This window comes from Rhincodon typus, chromosome 5, assembly GCF_021869965.1.
Source record: "Rhincodon typus isolate 14 chromosome 5, sRhiTyp1.1, whole genome shotgun sequence".
NCBI classification, from domain to species: Eukaryota; Metazoa; Chordata; class Chondrichthyes; order Orectolobiformes; family Rhincodontidae; genus Rhincodon; species Rhincodon typus.
The window spans coordinates 1,902,339-1,919,245 of record NC_063336.1 but is presented as its reverse complement, the minus strand read 5'-3'; the positions used below and the strand labels follow the sequence as shown (position 1 = coordinate 1,919,245).

The 16,907-nt window shown below is 43.7% G+C and overlaps 1 protein-coding gene across 1 annotated transcript in view; it reads right to left on the bottom strand.

Moving 5' to 3' along the window:
* Positions 1-263: 263 nt before the first annotated feature.
* The window catches only part of aars2 (alanyl-tRNA synthetase 2, mitochondrial (putative)), a 39,591-nt gene continuing 22,947 nt past the window's right edge, over positions 264-16,907 (bottom strand). Inside the window, exons 11-21 of the mRNA XM_048596616.1 lie at positions 14,878-15,047; positions 14,368-14,481; positions 13,687-13,827; positions 8,562-8,699; positions 7,885-7,988; positions 7,242-7,350; positions 5,177-5,299; positions 4,818-4,928; positions 4,162-4,245; positions 3,940-4,050; positions 264-444 (exon numbers count right to left, since the gene is read on the bottom strand). Coding sequence (XP_048452573.1) covers positions 280-444; positions 3,940-4,050; positions 4,162-4,245; positions 4,818-4,928; positions 5,177-5,299; positions 7,242-7,350; positions 7,885-7,988; positions 8,562-8,699; positions 13,687-13,827; positions 14,368-14,481; positions 14,878-15,047 — 1,370 coding nt within the window. The 3' untranslated portion in view covers positions 264-279. The remainder of the gene's footprint in view (positions 445-3,939; positions 4,051-4,161; positions 4,246-4,817; positions 4,929-5,176; positions 5,300-7,241; positions 7,351-7,884; positions 7,989-8,561; positions 8,700-13,686; positions 13,828-14,367; positions 14,482-14,877; positions 15,048-16,907) is intronic.

The window sequence follows — 16,907 nt, the reverse complement described above, 5'->3', positions numbered from 1 at the left end:
TGGTTTATTAAATAACAAACAGAAAACCTCCACAGCCAGAATGCACTGCAAACCAATAAAACTGACAATCATGATAATCTCAGAAATGGAACAACATTTTACCAATTTGCTTGTGATCTGTGGTAACCAGTTACATTAACTCTTACGTGTCTCAAAAGTTCCTTCATCAAGCAGTGGGATCCACTGACATGTAAACATAATACGGCTTTGAAGTAAAGGAAGCACTGTAAGACCCCACAACATGGCAAGACGTGCAAAATTTCTAAACGTGTTCCATTTTTACATTTTATTTCTTGCATATTCTGTAGCTAGTTTTATAATTTCTTCCAAGTTGGAGCTGCTTCCCATTCCCTTAGCGACAACGTCAGAGCCTCCAGCATTCCCACCCATCCGTCCACAGACAGCAAGAGCCCAATCTGATGCAGAAAGGCTGCTGACCAAGTCCTAGCAAGAAAAAAGAACACAAGTGGGTGGGTGGACTACAGAAAGGTGATGGGGTAAGAGGGTGAGGACTTCAATAAATCCATTTTTAAAGAGCTTGTCAGCATTTATTGCCCATCCTGCATTGCGCTCAAGAAGGTCAGGGAAAGCTGTGATTTTAAACCGTTGCAGTCCATTTCGTACACCCACAATGCTAATTTGGGAGTTTCCGGATTTTGACTGATGGAACAATGATATATTTCCAAGTCAGAAATGTCAATTTCTTGAAGAGAAACTTAAGATGGTGATGTCCCCACATATCTTTACAATAGTGATTATGGATTTAAAGAGCCATGGTGAATTTCTGCAGTGCATCTTGTGGATAGTACACACTGCTGTTACTGAACTTTGTCCTGGATAGCGACTGTTGTTGGAGCTGCACCCATCCAGACATATTGATTCATCACATTGCTAACTCTTGTGGATGGTGAACACTCGGGGGAGTCAGGTGGGGAGTTATCTGCTGCAGCGTTCCAAACCTTGGAGCCACTATTTATATGGCAAATCCAGTTCAGTTTCTGGTAATGGTAGCACACAGAAATTTGATAGTGGGGGATTCAGAGATGGTGATACCATTAAATGACATCGGACAAATGTAAGATTTTCAACTCTTGGAGACGTTCATTGCCTGACACGAAGTTACTTGTCACTTATCAACCCAAATCTGAACACAGTCCACTAAAATAAAACGAAGAACTATGAATGCTGGAAATCTGAAATGAAAACAGGAATTGCTGGAGTAACTCAATAGGTCTGGCAGCATCAGTGGAGAGAAAGCAGCGATAATGTTTTGGGCCCAGTGACCCTTCTTTAGAACTTCCTGCCAGATACATGGCTGACCACCAGGACGGTCAGACCGGCAATGCAGGAGTCCCCTATGGCTATTCTTTCCTCAAATAACTACACTAATTTGGATACTTTTGGCAGGGTCGGGTGTGACCTGTCAGGAGAACACATACATTTGGCAGGGTCAAAGCAAGAATGAGCAGTAGTGATTAGGAACTCTATAGTCTGGGGCACAGATAGGAGTTTCTGTGACAGTGAAGAGACTCCAGGATGGTTGTTGCCTACCTGGTGCCAGGGTCAAGAATGTCTCAGCAGGTACAGGGCATCCTGAAAGAGGAGGGTGAGCAGCCAGAGGTCATGGTCCATATTGGTACTAAAGACATAGGCAGCAAGATGAGGTCCTGCAAAGGGAATTTAGGGAATGAAGCAGGAAATTGAAAAGAAGGACCTTCTAGGGTTGCAATCTTGGGATTACTCCCTGTACCATGTGCTAATGAAGCCAGAAATAGGAAGATAACACAGTTGAATGCATGCCTACAGAACTGGTACGGGAGGGAGGACTTCAAATATCTGGATCATTGGGATCTCTTCGAGGACAGGAGTGACCTCTAGAAGGATGGTTTGTGGCTAAACTGGAGGGCCACCAATACCCTTGTAGGGAAGTTTGTTAGTGCCATTCAGGATGATTTAAACTTGTGTGTGTGTGTGTGTGTGTTGTCGGGGGGAGGTATTGAAACCAAGTTCAGTAGGTCAGCATTTGCAGTGATCGAGGAGGAGGTAGAGGTTAAGTCAAGTAAGTCTAATAGGAAGAACAGGGAAGGCTAGGTTAATGAACACATTAGGGCTGCCGGTCTGAAGAAGTGTATTTATTTTAATGCAAGTAGTACAACAGGTAAGGCACATGAACTTAGAACCTGTATTAGTACAGGGGATTACGATGTGGTAGCCCATTACAGAAACTTAGTTGAAAGAAGGGTAGGAATGGCAGCTCAGAGTTCCACAGTTCAGATGTTTCAGGTGTGATAGACAGGGATGTAAAAAATGTTGGGGAGCTGCATTATTGATTAAGGACATCTTAGAAGGATCATCCAGCGAGGCAATATGGGTAGAACTCAGGAATAAGAAAGGTGCAATCAATAGGATGGGGTCATACTGCTGTTAATATAAAAACACAAATGATTTAGATGAAAATGTAGTTGGTCTGATTAATAAGTTTGCAGATGACAGAAAATGGTGGAGTTGTGGGTAGTAAGGAAGGTTGTCAAAAGATATAGCAGGATACAAATCACTTGCAAAGTTGGGCAGAGAAATGGCAGACGGAGTTTAATCCACATAAGTGTGAAGTCTTGCATTTTGGGAGGTCAAATGCAAGTGGAAAGTATATAGTAAATGGCAGGACATTTAGGAACATTAATGTACAGAGGGATCTTAGGGTCCTAATCCACAGCTCTGTGAAAGTGGCCACACAAGTAGATAGGGTAGTGAAGAAGGCATATGGCATATTTGCCTCTATAGATTGGGACACTGAGTACAAGAGTCAGGAAGCAATATTGCAGCTCTATAAACTCTGGTTAGGCCACAATTAGAGTATTGCATTCAATTCTGGTCACCACATTACAGGAAGAATGTGGAGGCTTTGGAGAGGGTGCAGAAGAGGTTTACCAGGATGCTCTTGAATTAGAGGGTGGGAGCTTTAAGAGGGGGCTGGACAAACTAGGGTTGTTTTCTCTGGGGCAGTGGAGGCTGAGGGGAGACAACAGGAGTTTATAAAATTATGAGGTCATGGATAGGATTGACAGTAGAATCTTTTTCCCAGTGTTGAAATGTCTAATACTAGAGGGGATGCACTTAAGGAAGAGTGGGAAAGTTCAAAGGAGATGTGAGGGGCAAGTATTTTTTTTTTTTTAAACAGAGTGTTAGATGCCTGGAACACGTTGCTGGGGTGGTGGTGGAAGCAGATACAATAGGGGCATTTAAGGGGTTTTCAGATAACTGCTTGAATAAGGATATGGAGTGATATGGACCATGAGCTGGCAGAAGGGATTAGTTTAATTTGGCATCGTTTTTAGTACAACATCATGGGCTGATGGGCCTCTTCCTGTGCTATAATGTTCTATGTTCTCTGTTCTCTTGATATACAGAGAGGCCTTGGGGCGCAACTTTTCAGATTGTTGAGTGCAAGTGTTGCAGCTCTACTAGAATAGTTGGGCCAAGGTCTTGGCAAATTCTGGTGCTGAAACCTTCAGTACTATTGCTGGAATATTGTCAGGGCTCATACAGTGTCTTGAGACACTTCTTGATTTAACATGGAGTGAATCAAATTGGCTAAAGACTGGTATCGCTTGGTCTTTTGAAATCCATCTTTTCCAAATACTACTTTTGTGTTACTAGTTCTGTGCAAAATCTATCCCATTTAGCACAATGGTAGTGCCACACAACACGACGGAAGGTATCCACAAGGGTATGCAGGGACAGGGTGAGCAGAGGGGTTGAATTGAGGGAGGGCAGGAGATGGGAATGATCTGGTCACAGTAAGAGGATTGTAACCCCCATCACCTGGTGGGGGAAGGTGTCCCCAATGACAGTGGAGGTGGCTTTCAGTGATTTCTATCAGGGAGGAGTTACCACAGTGATGTCAGTTAGGGGGAGGACTCTCTTTATTCTGCTACTTACCTTTGGGACTTGACATGCACACAGGATCTTCCCAGAATCCAGCTGGCTCAGGAGCATCACAGACGATTGAGGCATTTTTTCAGAGATTTTATTCACCATTTTCATTAGAATCTGTAACCAACAGGGATTGACACAGCAATCAGGAGCAGGGAGGAAGCAGCAAGAATGGAACACGTGTAAGCAAGCTTGATTGATATGGCTGGAAGGGACAGTCTAACTTACCGAGATTGACTGGACAGGAAAGAAGTCCACAATCAATGCTTGGTGCAAATGATTCTCCAGGAAAACCTGCACTTTCTCAGCAGCCTGAAAACAGTAAAAGTGCACGGTGAGTGAGAGATGGAGTTCAGGATGTGGCTGTGTTTGAGTGCCCACCCAATCCATACTCTGGACTTTTCCCCTCTTCCCAGATGTACCCATCTTCGCAGAGAGTGGCAGTCCAGAGGCCCAGGGTGATGGTCTGGAAACATGGGTTCAATTCTCAGATGACAACTGGTGAATTTTAAAGTCAGGTTTAAAACAAAAACCCTGACTGAAAGTTAGTGTCATTATAATGGCCCATGAAACTATCACCGATCATTGGAAGAACCTGCCTGGTTCACTAATGTTCCTCAGGGGGGGAAATCTTTACTTGGTCTGGCCTACAGGCGACTCCAGACCCACAGCTAAATGGACCTCTCTTACCTTCTGGGCAATAAGGGATGGGTAATAATTGCTGGCATAGCCAGCAACACCCACATTCCATGGAAAGACAAAAACTCCAGTCTCATCATCTCCTATGTACCATTCTCTGGTCACACCCATTCCTGCTCCTCATATAATCCTGTGGGCCTTCCCCACCAACATTCCACTCTGCATCCCCCATCCAGCTCAGGTACCTCTCTGCTCTCCAGTTTCCTAACGGCTGTGTTTGCTGTTCGGTGAAGAGCTCGGAGTCTCTCCTGCAGTTGTCGGCGATCTCGATGCAGTATCACAGCTCCATCTACAACCTGAGGGATTCAAACTTTCCATTATCACATAGCTGTCACCTCATATTCACAGCAGCAACTTTAACACTAAGCTAGCAGTCACAGCCCACTACCACTATGTATACTATAAAGCCTGCGCTGTCGGAGGGCCAGAGGTGAGCGAGCACCGCACTGTTGGAGGGTCAGTACAGGGGGATGGTGCCACAGTGAGGAGGATTAGTAGTTACTGTGTCCCCCTTCTGTCTTGGGTGGATGTAAAAGATACTCACATCTGTTAACTGACCGATTTCTTTTGACAGCCTTTGTGAATCCACCAGTGACTTCATTCCATTATCAAGGCGCAAAGACAGAGAGTCAACTTCCTCAGCAAGGACCCGTCCCATCTCTCGGGCCTGTGGCAAATAGGTCAATCATCTCAGCATGACAGCTCCTCCTTAAACCTGTCCTCACCAACTACGTACATTGATCGAGCACCTTTCATCATTTCAATCAACTCAAAATTACTGTAGTAACTGTTGTAGCATAGGAAACACAGCCACCAATATGCACACAGGATAAACAGCAACGTATTAATGATCAGAGCACTTTTTTAAAAGAGGTCATTGGAAGAATAAAAATTGCCAGAAGTCTTTTTTCCCCAAATACTTGGAGTATTCTTATGATGGTAGATGAAATCTTCACATAAATTCATATAAATGAGTTTGAGATAATAGGCACTAGAGAGATTGGGTTATACAGTGAACAAGGTTGAGAACTGAATATTTAAAGTTATTTGACATGTCAGAAAAATAGAAAGAAAAATACATAAGCAGCAAAGGGTGAGATCAATACAATCGTAACAAGTTAGCTTGACTCAGTAGATCAAGGTGCAAATCAGTCTGGGTGAATGTAAGGAATAGCAAAGGAAAGAAGTCACTTGTAAATTTATAGACCCTGACAGGAGCTACACTGTGGAATGGAGCATAAATCCAGAAATTGTGGCATCTTGTAAGAAAGGTATGAAAACAGGCATGGGAAAAATTAAAAACAAAAATGGAAATTGCTGGAAAAACTCAGGTCTGGCAACATCTATGGACAGAAAGCAAATGTAACATTTCAGGTCCAGTGACCTTTATTCAGAAATGATATTAGCTTAGAAAACATTCATGGTATATGTGCTGAAGATGGGCGGGGAGAAGAGTAAACAATAGGTGGAGATGGAGCCCAGAGAGTCAACAACAGACAAGGCAGACAAAGGACTGGGTAAAGGTCAGCCCAGGAGAATCAATAGCTGCTAATGGGGAAAATTAACTTTTATATAGACTGGACAAATCAAACTGACAAAGGCAGATTGACTGGTGGATGAGCAACCCATAGTGTATCCAGGACGGTTTCTAGCCCATTCTGCCAACCGCCCATTCTGAACTTACCAGGGGACATGGTAATCTGTAACGAAGCAGCATTAATGATCTCATTGAAAATGATCATCTTGGATTTGATGAATTTCACATTCTGTTCGAGGGAAAGAAACCTGGGTCTGAAGCTAGATTTTAAACATAGAAAAAGGCAAATAAAAAAGCATAGGGGCTGATTTGGGTACTGAGTGGACTAAGAAAATAGTTTAAAGGTAAGATGGTAGAAAAGCACTGGTAGATGCTTGACCACTTACATCATAACTCTCAACAGAGATATATTCCATTGAGAAGTAACAATGTGAGAAGAAGGATGCACCATTGGTAGCTAAATAAGGAAGTTAAGGATGGTATCAAATTGGAAGAAAGGGCATGAAAAACTGTGAAGGTTAGGATTAGGCAAGCAGCTTGAGAAAGTTTTAGAAACTAGCAAATAATGATTTTAAAAGAAAGGGAGAAACTGGAATATGACAATAAATGAGGATGGGCTAAATAACAAACAGTGGACATTTTGTTCAGTATAAAAATACAAAAGTGGCAAGAGTGAACAGTGGTCCATTAGAGGACGAGACTGGGGAAATACCCCAGGGTACAGGAGTCCAAAACTGAAGTGCATAGGTTTAAGATGAGAGGGGAAAGATTTAGAAGGGGCAACATTTTCACACAGAGGGTGATGCGTATATGGAACAAGCTGCTACAAGTGGTAGACACAATACAATTACAACATTTAAAGGATATTTGGACAGGTACATGGATGGAAAAGGTAAAGAGGTATACGGGCCAAATGCAAGCAATGAGACTAGTTCAGTGTAGGAAATTGGGTCAGCATGGAAAAGTTAGGCAGAAGGGTCAGTTTCCATATCATTTATATCTCTGCCAAATGCTACCCTCCTCATCAGAGTGCAGCTCTAACTCGGTGGCATTCCCAGTGCTAACCGCTCACCTCTTTGGCCTCCTCTCCTGTAATAGCGAGTATTCTGCTGATGCCTTTGCCCAGCTGCCTCTCTGATACAATCACAAGGTCCTGGATCATACCTGTCCGCAGCAAATGTCTGCACAAAGATGTATGAGCAAACAGTTTGAGAACATATCTCCACCTTTATTGTCCTATCAAACACTGTACAGCAAAGGGTTACACATAGAATAAAGGTTCTTCTACTCTTTTAAACGGGAGGCAAAGTTTCCTGTATTCTTAAACTGAAAATACATCTCTCTCTACACCATTCTCATCAAATACATCAAAGAAAGCACAGGTTAGATGCAGAGTAAGGGTGTCTCTACGCTAACCCCTTAAACATGTGCAGGATAGGCAAAATACAGTTCTGAGGAAGAGTCACCGGACCCAAAACGTTAACACTGCTTTTTCCTTCACACATGCTGCCAGACCTGCTGGGCTTTTCCAGCAACTTTGTTTTTGTTCCTGATTTACAACATCCGCAGTTCTTCCAGTTTTTATTAGGTAAAATACAAGGTCAGATACAGAGTAAAACTTCCTTGACACTTTCCCTATCAAACCCTCCCAGACAGGTACAGCATGGGGTTAGGCTGAGATAAAGTTACCCCGCACTCAGGAATGTGTTACTCACGTCCCACAGCACAGCTCCACAGAAGTGTGTTGTTTGTTACTTGAATGCAGTAACTGTTCGACAGGCACCCCAACTGACACCACACGCACAGGATCTGGATAAACCTGGCACAGTAAAGCAAATCCATCAGCTCCTGATTATAGGAAACTATTGTCCAGAAACCCAAGGGCCTAACAGTGGTCTGTCCCTCGATCCGATACTTCCTCATCCAGTAAACCTCCATTCCAGATGAAATTCTAAGAATTCAGAGGGATAATACAATACAGACAGATTTGTCAGAAGAACAGACCTGAACAAATGAACTCAGAAGTAGGGTACAAGGTGCCATGGCTAGACGGAATGAAAACAAATCCCAAACTAGATTTCTATATTAAAGTTCTACTCATTTTAAAAGTTAAAAATAGATAACCTTGCTGGGATTTAAAATGGCATGATTATATTTCCAGAGGCTTCTGAACATCCTGCTAAAGTCGCTAGAAAGGGGGCATCGAGATGAGCCATCTGCCTCCAACCAGCCCTGGAGAAATCGCAAAATCTATTATATTAAAATGGGTAAGTGCTGTCACCGCTTCACCTCACAATAGAAATTCCGAAGAGGGAGCCCTGTACTAACGGACGCTCCCCCGAGAGAGCCCTGTATAGTTGAAAAGGGTGGAAGGAGATGCCTGCTTTTGTACCTCATCGATACTCCTGAGTCCTCTAATGCAGTTGACTTGATTTAAAGGGACGTCTGCTGTGTATACACACTCATCACGACATATCACATCTCGCACAATCTCCTCCACTGTCTCTAGCTGCTGCCCAGTGACTGGAGTCTGCAACAACACCAAAGGTGGCAATGTGTTAAACTGAACCAGGACCTGAGCATATTCAACATGCTATATCACATCACACCAAAACTGGAAGAGCTTACAGATGAGTCAAGCAACAGCCTGATAAAGTCATTCTCTCAGAATTGTACCTTACAACGTCCCAAACAACACTATCACATTCCCCGGATATGTCCAATCCCACCGGAAGGGCAAACCCAGCAGAGGTGACAGCACAGTGGTGTACAGTCGGCAGAAGGTGCCCTGAGAGTCCTCGACGTTGACTCCAGTTCTCACAAAGTCTAATGGCATCAGGCCAGACATGGGGAAGGAAACCTCCTGCTGATTACCATGTACCGTCCTCTTTGGCTGATGGATCAGTGGTCTTCTATGCTGAGGAATACTTACAGGAACAAGGGCGCAGAATGTACTCTAGATGCGTGACTTTGGCATTCATTACAAAAAGTGGCACTGTATCATCATAATAATAATTGTGTTGGCTGAGTCCCAAACTGGGTCTGCGACAGGTGGTGAAGGAACCAACGAGAGGGAAAACCATACTTGACCTCATCCTTACTAATCTGCCAACTGCAGATGAATTTGTCCATGACAGTATTAGTAAAAGTAACTACTACCCAGTCCATGTAGAGACAAGGTCCCACCTTCACATTGAGAATACCCTCCAAAATGTTATATGGCACTATCACCGTGCTAAATAGGACAGACTTCGAACAGATCTAACAACTCCAGACTGGGCATCCATGAGGCGCTATGGGCCATCAACAAAACAAACTGTAACCTTATGGCCCAGCATATCTCTCATTCTACAACTGCCATCAAGCCAGGAGATCAATCCTGGGTCAGCAGTGAGTGCAGGACAGCATGTCAGAACCAGACGTTCATAAAAATGAGGCGTCAATCTGAAGAAGTTACAAATCAGGACTACTTGCAAACCAAACAGCATAAACAACAAAATGAGACAGAGTTAAGCGATCCCACAACCAACAGATCAGATCTAAGCTCTGCAGTCCTGCCACATCCAGTCGTGAATGGTGGTGGACAATTAAACAACCCACTAGAGGTGGCTACTCTACAAATATCCCCATCCTCAATGATGGAAGAGTCCGGCACATCAGTGCAAAAAAGATAAGGCATTCGCAGCAATCTTCGACCAGAAGTGCCGAGTGGATGATCCATCTCAGCCTCGTCCAGTGGTCCCCAGCATTACAGATACTATGTCTTCAGCCAATTTGATTCACTACATGTGATATCAAGAAATGATTAGAGACACTGGATACTGCAAAGGCTATGGGCCGTGATAACATTCCGGGAATAGTACTGAAGGCTTCTGCTCCAGAACATGCCGCTCCCCTCGCCAAGCTGCTCTAGTACAGCTACAACACTTGCATCTGACAATGTGGCAAATTGCCCAAGTACATCAAACACAAACAGGGACAAATACAACCCGGCCAATTACCGCCCCATCAGTCTCCTCTCGATCATCAGTAAAGTGATGGAAAGTGTCAGTAACAGTGCTATCAAGCAGCACCTGCCCAGTGAAGCCCAGTTTGGGTTCCGCCAGGGCCACTCAGCTCCTGATCTCATTACAGCCTTGGATCAAACATGGACAAAAGAGCTGAATTCCAGAGGTGAGGTGAGAGTGACAGCTCTTGACATCAAGGCCACATTCAAAGGAGTGTCAAAACAGGAGTCAATGGGAATCAGAGGAAAACTGCCGCTTGGAGTAATACCTGGCATGTAGGAAAATTGATGTGGTTATTCAAGGTCAGCCATCTCAGCTCCAGGACATCTCTGCAGGAGTTCCTCAGGGTAGTGCTTCATCAATGACCTATCATTCATCAAAAGGTCAGAACTGAGGCTTTTTGCTGATGATTGCACAATATTCAGCACTATTCACGATTGCTCAGACACTGAAGCAGCCCATGTCCAAATTGAGCAAGACTTGGACAATATCCAGGCTTGGACTGAAGTGGCAAGTAACAATCGCTCCACAAAAACGTCAGGCAATGATCTTTTCCAATAAGAGACAATCTAACGATCATCACTTGACAATCAATGGATGTACCATCACTGAATCCCACTGTTATCAACACTGCTATCAACATCCTGAGGCTTATCATTGAACACAAACTGAATTGAAGTAACCAAATAAATACTGTGGCTACGAGAGAAGATCAGAGACTAGCAGTGAGTAATCCATATCTTGGCTCCCAAGCCTGTCCACCACGGGGTGGAGAAGGCACAAGTCAGGAGTGTGATGACTGCTCTGGCCACACCGTGGGTCAGAGAATAAATGTTGTTGAGGAAATGCCATGTGATAACATTGTCAACAAACTCGTGCACCTAGTATTCCCTCCTGTAATCTTCAACAAGCTTGGGCTGATGGTAATGATCAACTGGGGGATATGCTGGACCATAAGGTTACGAATTGTGTTGGAGTACAATTCTCCTACTGATGGCCAATAACACTACACAGATGCACAACTTTGAGTCATTAGGTATGTTCAAAGTTTCTGCCATTCAGCAAGGTGTTCCTGTCATATAACATGATGGATGGTATCCTCAAAGTGAAGACTGGACTTTGTCTCCACAAGGACAGTGCAGTGGCCACTCCTACTGATACAGTCATGGACAGATTGAGGAGAAAGTATATAATGGAGAAGGAAAGAGAGGTCTAGAATAGTAGATATGAATGAAAAATGATGGAGGAGGCCTCAGTGCAGCTTAACACAGCTAATAATTGGTTGGACCAAATGGAATTTCCAATACATGGATAGATTGGAGAAAGTGAGTGTTTTCCTTAGAAAGGAGAAGGTTGAGAGGAAATCTGATAGAGGTTTTCAAAATCATGAGAATGGACAGACTAGGTAGGAAGAAACTATTTCCATTGGCAGAAGAATCGGGAATCAGAAGGCACAAATTTAAGGCAACTGGCAAAAGAAGCAATGATGTCTTTAAGGTTTAGACTATATTATCATCATCGAGGATGTTGAATTTTTAATCAGGCAAAACAGATTTTCATTTCAGTTCGGTAAAGGCCCCACCATCAATGTTTTACTTGCTTTGCTTTCTCTAAGAGATTAGAAAATATTATAGAACAATGAGCTCAACAGATTATTTAAATGCCTCCTGTGGAGCTAACTGGTGAATTTTTAAAATGCTGAGTTTCGTGACCTACACAGAAAGACAATTAGAGGCCAGAATCAGGTTAATGTTGAGAAAAACACTAACTGCAGCAGAAGGACAAGTTAGTTTGCCAAAATCTCAAGACACGGAGATTTTAGTTGGTCAAAATCTTCAGATTTTGAGAACTTTGTAGAGGTTTGCAGCTCAGGAAAACTAAAAAGTAGTACAGGCTAACAGAATCGGAAAGTCGTCTCTGGGCCATCAAAATTAGAAAGAGTCAAGTGTAAATCTTAAAGTGAAGACAGGAGTAATGCTTCACTGGATATGAACATCTGTAAATTTATGTTGCTGGGATATTGGTTGAATTTTTGTTTTTGCTGTTTGTGTTAAGATTTTTCTAAATTATCAAATAGCTTTGTTTTGTTCTTCTGTGTAGTAGACTTATATTCCTTTGTCAAAAGTAAATTGCCAACCTCTTGTGAATACGTTCAGTGCCCAATCACCATGGTAACCAAACTACAAAAATAAAACTTACGGTCTTTCAAGCCAGGTTTCAATTTGGGAAAAAAAAACAAAGAACTGCAAATGTTCGAAATCTGCAACAAAAACAAAAACAGAAATTGCTTGAGAAAAACAACAGGTCTGGCAGTATCTGTGGACAAAGAGCAGAACTGAGTCACTGGGCCCAAAATGTTGACTCTGCTTTCTCTCCAAATGGTGCCCGACCTGCTGAGTTTCTCCAGCAATTTCTGTTTTTGTTTCACTTTGGAGTCTGACTTTTCCAGTAATACCATCAGCTGCAACCATAACAAAAGCAACATGGGAGAGGAAAGAAAGATCAAAGTCTGGAACACAATGTCTCAGTGTGGTTGAGGCAGGTTCAATTGAAACACTGGAAAGGTAATTAGTGTTACCTGAAAAAGAAAAAAATGTAGGATTACAGACAAGGTAGTGGTGTAGTGGAAATATCGCTGGGTTGGTAATCCAGAACCCCAGGCTAATGTTCTGGGAACACAAATCCAATCATGGCATTTGGTGAAATTTGAATTCAATGTAAAAGAAAATCTGGAATAAGAAGCTGGCCTAATGACAATCATATAACCATTGTCAACTGTCACAAACAATCCATCTGGCTCATTAATGGCCTTCAGGACAGAAAGCTGCCATCCTTACCTGGTCTGTGCCTCATGACAGAAAGCAATGTGGTTGACTCCCAGCTGCCCTCTGGGCAATGACAGATGAGCAATAAATGCTGACCCATTCAGTGACATCCACATCCCATGAATAGATATAAAAGCGTGTGAGAATGGCATTAGGTGAGTAAATGATTTGGACGATCAGTATAGACATGATGGGCCAATTGCTCCCTTCTGCACTTTAAGAATTCGGTGTGTCTGTATGACCGGTATGTTTTCTGTGCTTTATATCTGATGTATTCCTTTGTTAGCCAGGGTCAACACACTAACTAGACCAGAAACAAAACTACTGTGATACCTCAATTGTGGCTGTGGGGTTTAGTATAGAACAACACCAGAATCCTGACGGGCGCATTTGCAATGTAGATAAAATCATCTTTGTAGTGAGGTGAAGTGCACAGTCCAATAAAGCCCTCTCTCCCTCCTGTGAGAGGAGATACAGATTGGAATGAAATCTCAGGAAAGCTGCACTACACAATGGAACAGCTTCAGGAGATAGCGATGGTCCCAGTTCTCTTTCTGCCAGCTGAGATCGCTGAGCCCAAGGACATGACACAAAGGCTGATTACTTGAAAACAGAACGCCCCACAGTAAGGTTAGATGCGGCACAACACTATATAGACAGTGAAGATGCTAAAAGTGATTCCTACCCTGATATTATAGTCAAAGCGCAGTCGATCAGCGGTGATGTGCGATCCTCTCTGCTCAGTCTGATCTCCTAGCACACAGCGCAAGGCATAGTTCAGCAGATGAGTGGCTGTGTGTTTCACCATGCAGGCAAGACGGCGGGCCTTGGAAAGTACCAGATTAAAAAAATAGCATTACAGTCAAACAGTAGAACAGTGGTTATGTTATAGTATAGTCACTCAGAGGACAGTGGAATCATGAGTTCAAATACCACCATGGGTGCTGCAGAAAGTTAATAAATTAGGAATTTAAAAAAAACTAATCCGAATGATCGTGAAACTATCAAATTGTCGTAAAAACCTATTTGGTTAACTGATGTCGTTGAGGAAAGGAAATCTGCCAGCCTTACCTGGTCTGACCTATATAACCCCAGACCACAGAAACATGGTTGACTCTTCACTGCCCTCTGAAAGGGCTCAGCAAGACACCAAGGCAGTAGTTCATCACCATTGTTTCTAGAGCAATTAAAGTCTGGCAATAAACACTGGCCTAGAGACTATCATCCACATCATAAGAATGAACAGACAAAATGGGCCACAAGCATTGACATGCTACAGTACATAATAATAGGGGCACCCTGAATGCCAATCAATGGTCCAGTAAGTGGCCAGCAAATTTCCCATCAAAAGCATTAAGTTAAATACCTCATTCACAAACAAGTCGAGTCTGTCTCCAATGTGTAATGATTCTGGCACACTGACGGTGTGAATCACAAAGCCACCAGCTGCCTGGACATTCACCACTGGTAGCAGAACATCCTGACGAAGAAAATCAGAATTGAGCAGAGTTCCTAGTTATGGCACAAGGCAGGTGTATGTCAAGTATTACAACTCTGCTCCCTCTCACCTCACAGTCAGCCCTTGAGAACGAGGACACCGGCTTCCCACAGTTCGAGGCTCAGCGCGGAGGGCGCATTGTGGGGGGCGCATCACGGGGGGCGCATCACGGGGGCCCGGGACTCAGCGCGGAGGGCACGTCACTAGCCCTGACAGTCAGCAGCCAGAGGGTAGGGGAAACAGGCCTGATGGTCAGCAGCTGAGGGCAGGGGAAACAGGCCTGATGGTCAGCAGCTGAGGGCAGGGGGAAACAGAGGGTGCCGCTGGAGGAGAGGGTCAGATGTCAGCACTGAAACCACACCATGCAGCCAAACTTGCCTGATGACCCTCTCGGACAAAATAACCCAGGTCATGGGTCTGCCCACCCTGCTCGCTGTAGAAATTGGTTCGGTCCAGGATGACACCACATGTCTGACTTTGCCCCACCTCCTTCACCAATGAGTTGTCATCATACAATGCGACTACAGTGGCCTGGCAGGGACTAAATACTGGAAAACAAACACACACAGTTTCACAAACAAAAACCAAAACTGCAGAAACTCACATGGTCTTTCGGTACAGTGACTGTTCTGTCAAAATGTTGACTCTTTTTCTCCACAGATGCTGCCAGACCTGCTGAATGTTTCCAGCAATTTCTGTTTTTGTTTCAGATTTCCAGTTCTTCTTTGTGAAGTGAGAACCAAGAGATCCACAGTTCTTTGTTTTATAAACATAGATTCACACTCATTGCAGAGTCTAAACCCAACAACTTCACCCCTGGGATCACAGCAAACATCACTGTGTCTCGCTCCTACAGTACCTGTCTTAGGAGTCGTTGATGTCAACAGCACAGAGGAATATTTACTCTTTATCTAATTCCATGCTGTCACTGTCCCAGGAGATTTTTTTTGATGGGGACAGTATGGGGAGATCAGTGTGTCTTACCCTTTGCTATACACGTCCTGGCAGTGTTTGATGGGGACAGTTTAGAAGTAGCTTTACTCTGTATCTAACCCTGTGCAGCACCATTCTGATAGCATTTGATGGGGACAGCGAGCTTTACTTACCATTTACTTTTAGTTTAAAAGACTAGAAGACTAGTTTAAAAGAGACTGGGGCTCAGCGCAGAGGGCATGACGCGGGGGCATCTAACCCCGTGCTGTATCTGTGGGAGCAGTGTTGAGGGTGGTTTATTCTGTATCTGATCCCAAGTTGTACCTGTGCTTCAGCGTTTACTGGACACAGCACAGAGGGAGCTTTATTCTATATCTAACACTGTGCTGTCCCTGTCTTGGGAGTGATTGATGAGGACAGTGTCAAAGGATCTTTACTCTCACTTTATAACAGTATAGGCAGCTTTACTCTATGTTTATCCCTGCGCTGTCCCTGTTCTGCAAGTGTTATATGGGGATGCGGTAGAGAATGCTTTACTTTGTGTTTAAAAGAGTAGAGAGAGCTTTTCTCTGCATCTACCCCCATGCCATCCCTGTCCTGGGAGTCTGAGGGCGGCATTGTCAAGGGCATTTTATTTTCAGTTTAAACGAGGATAGAGAAATTTACTTGCTGTTGAAAAGAACAGAAGGAGCTCCATGCTGTATCTATCCCTTGCTGTCCCTGTCCAGGATTGATGGAGACATGTAGAGAGTGCTTTACTTTGTATTGAACACCATGCTGTCTCTGTCTCAGTTTGATTGGGACAGTGTATATAGAGCTTAATCTGGTATCCAACCCTGTGCTGGGACTGTCCTGGAGTGTGGATGGGGATTGTGTTGCGAGAGCTTTACTTTCAGTTTAAACGAGTAAAGGCTTTTAGTTTCAATTTGAGAGTGTAGAGGGAGATTTAATTTGCATCTAACCCTGTATATGTCCTGGGAGCGTTTGATGGGGACAGTGTAGAGTACAGAGAAGGTTCACCAGGATGTTGCCTGGTCTCCAGGGCATTAACTATGAGAAAAGGTTAAAAAGACTAGGATTGTTTTCACTGGAAAGACGGCGGCTGAGAGGAGACCTGATAGAGATCTACAAAATTATAAGAGGCATAGGTAGGGTGGATAGTCAGAGGCTTTTTCCCAGGGTTGAAGTTTCAATTACAAGGGGGCACAGGTTCAAGGTCAGAGGGGGAAAGTTTAAGGGAGATGTGCGAGGGAAGTTTTTCTTGCAGAGAGTGGTAGCAGCCAGAAATGTACTACCAGAAGAGGTGGAGGAAGTGGGCACATCGAAGACATTTAAGAGGCATCTAGATGGGTACATGAATAGGGATAGAATAGAGGGATACAGATCGAAATACGGCAAGTTTGTTTTTAGATTAATTAGGGCACGATGGTCAGCACAAGCTTGGAGGGCCGAAAGGCCTGTTCCTGTGCAGTACT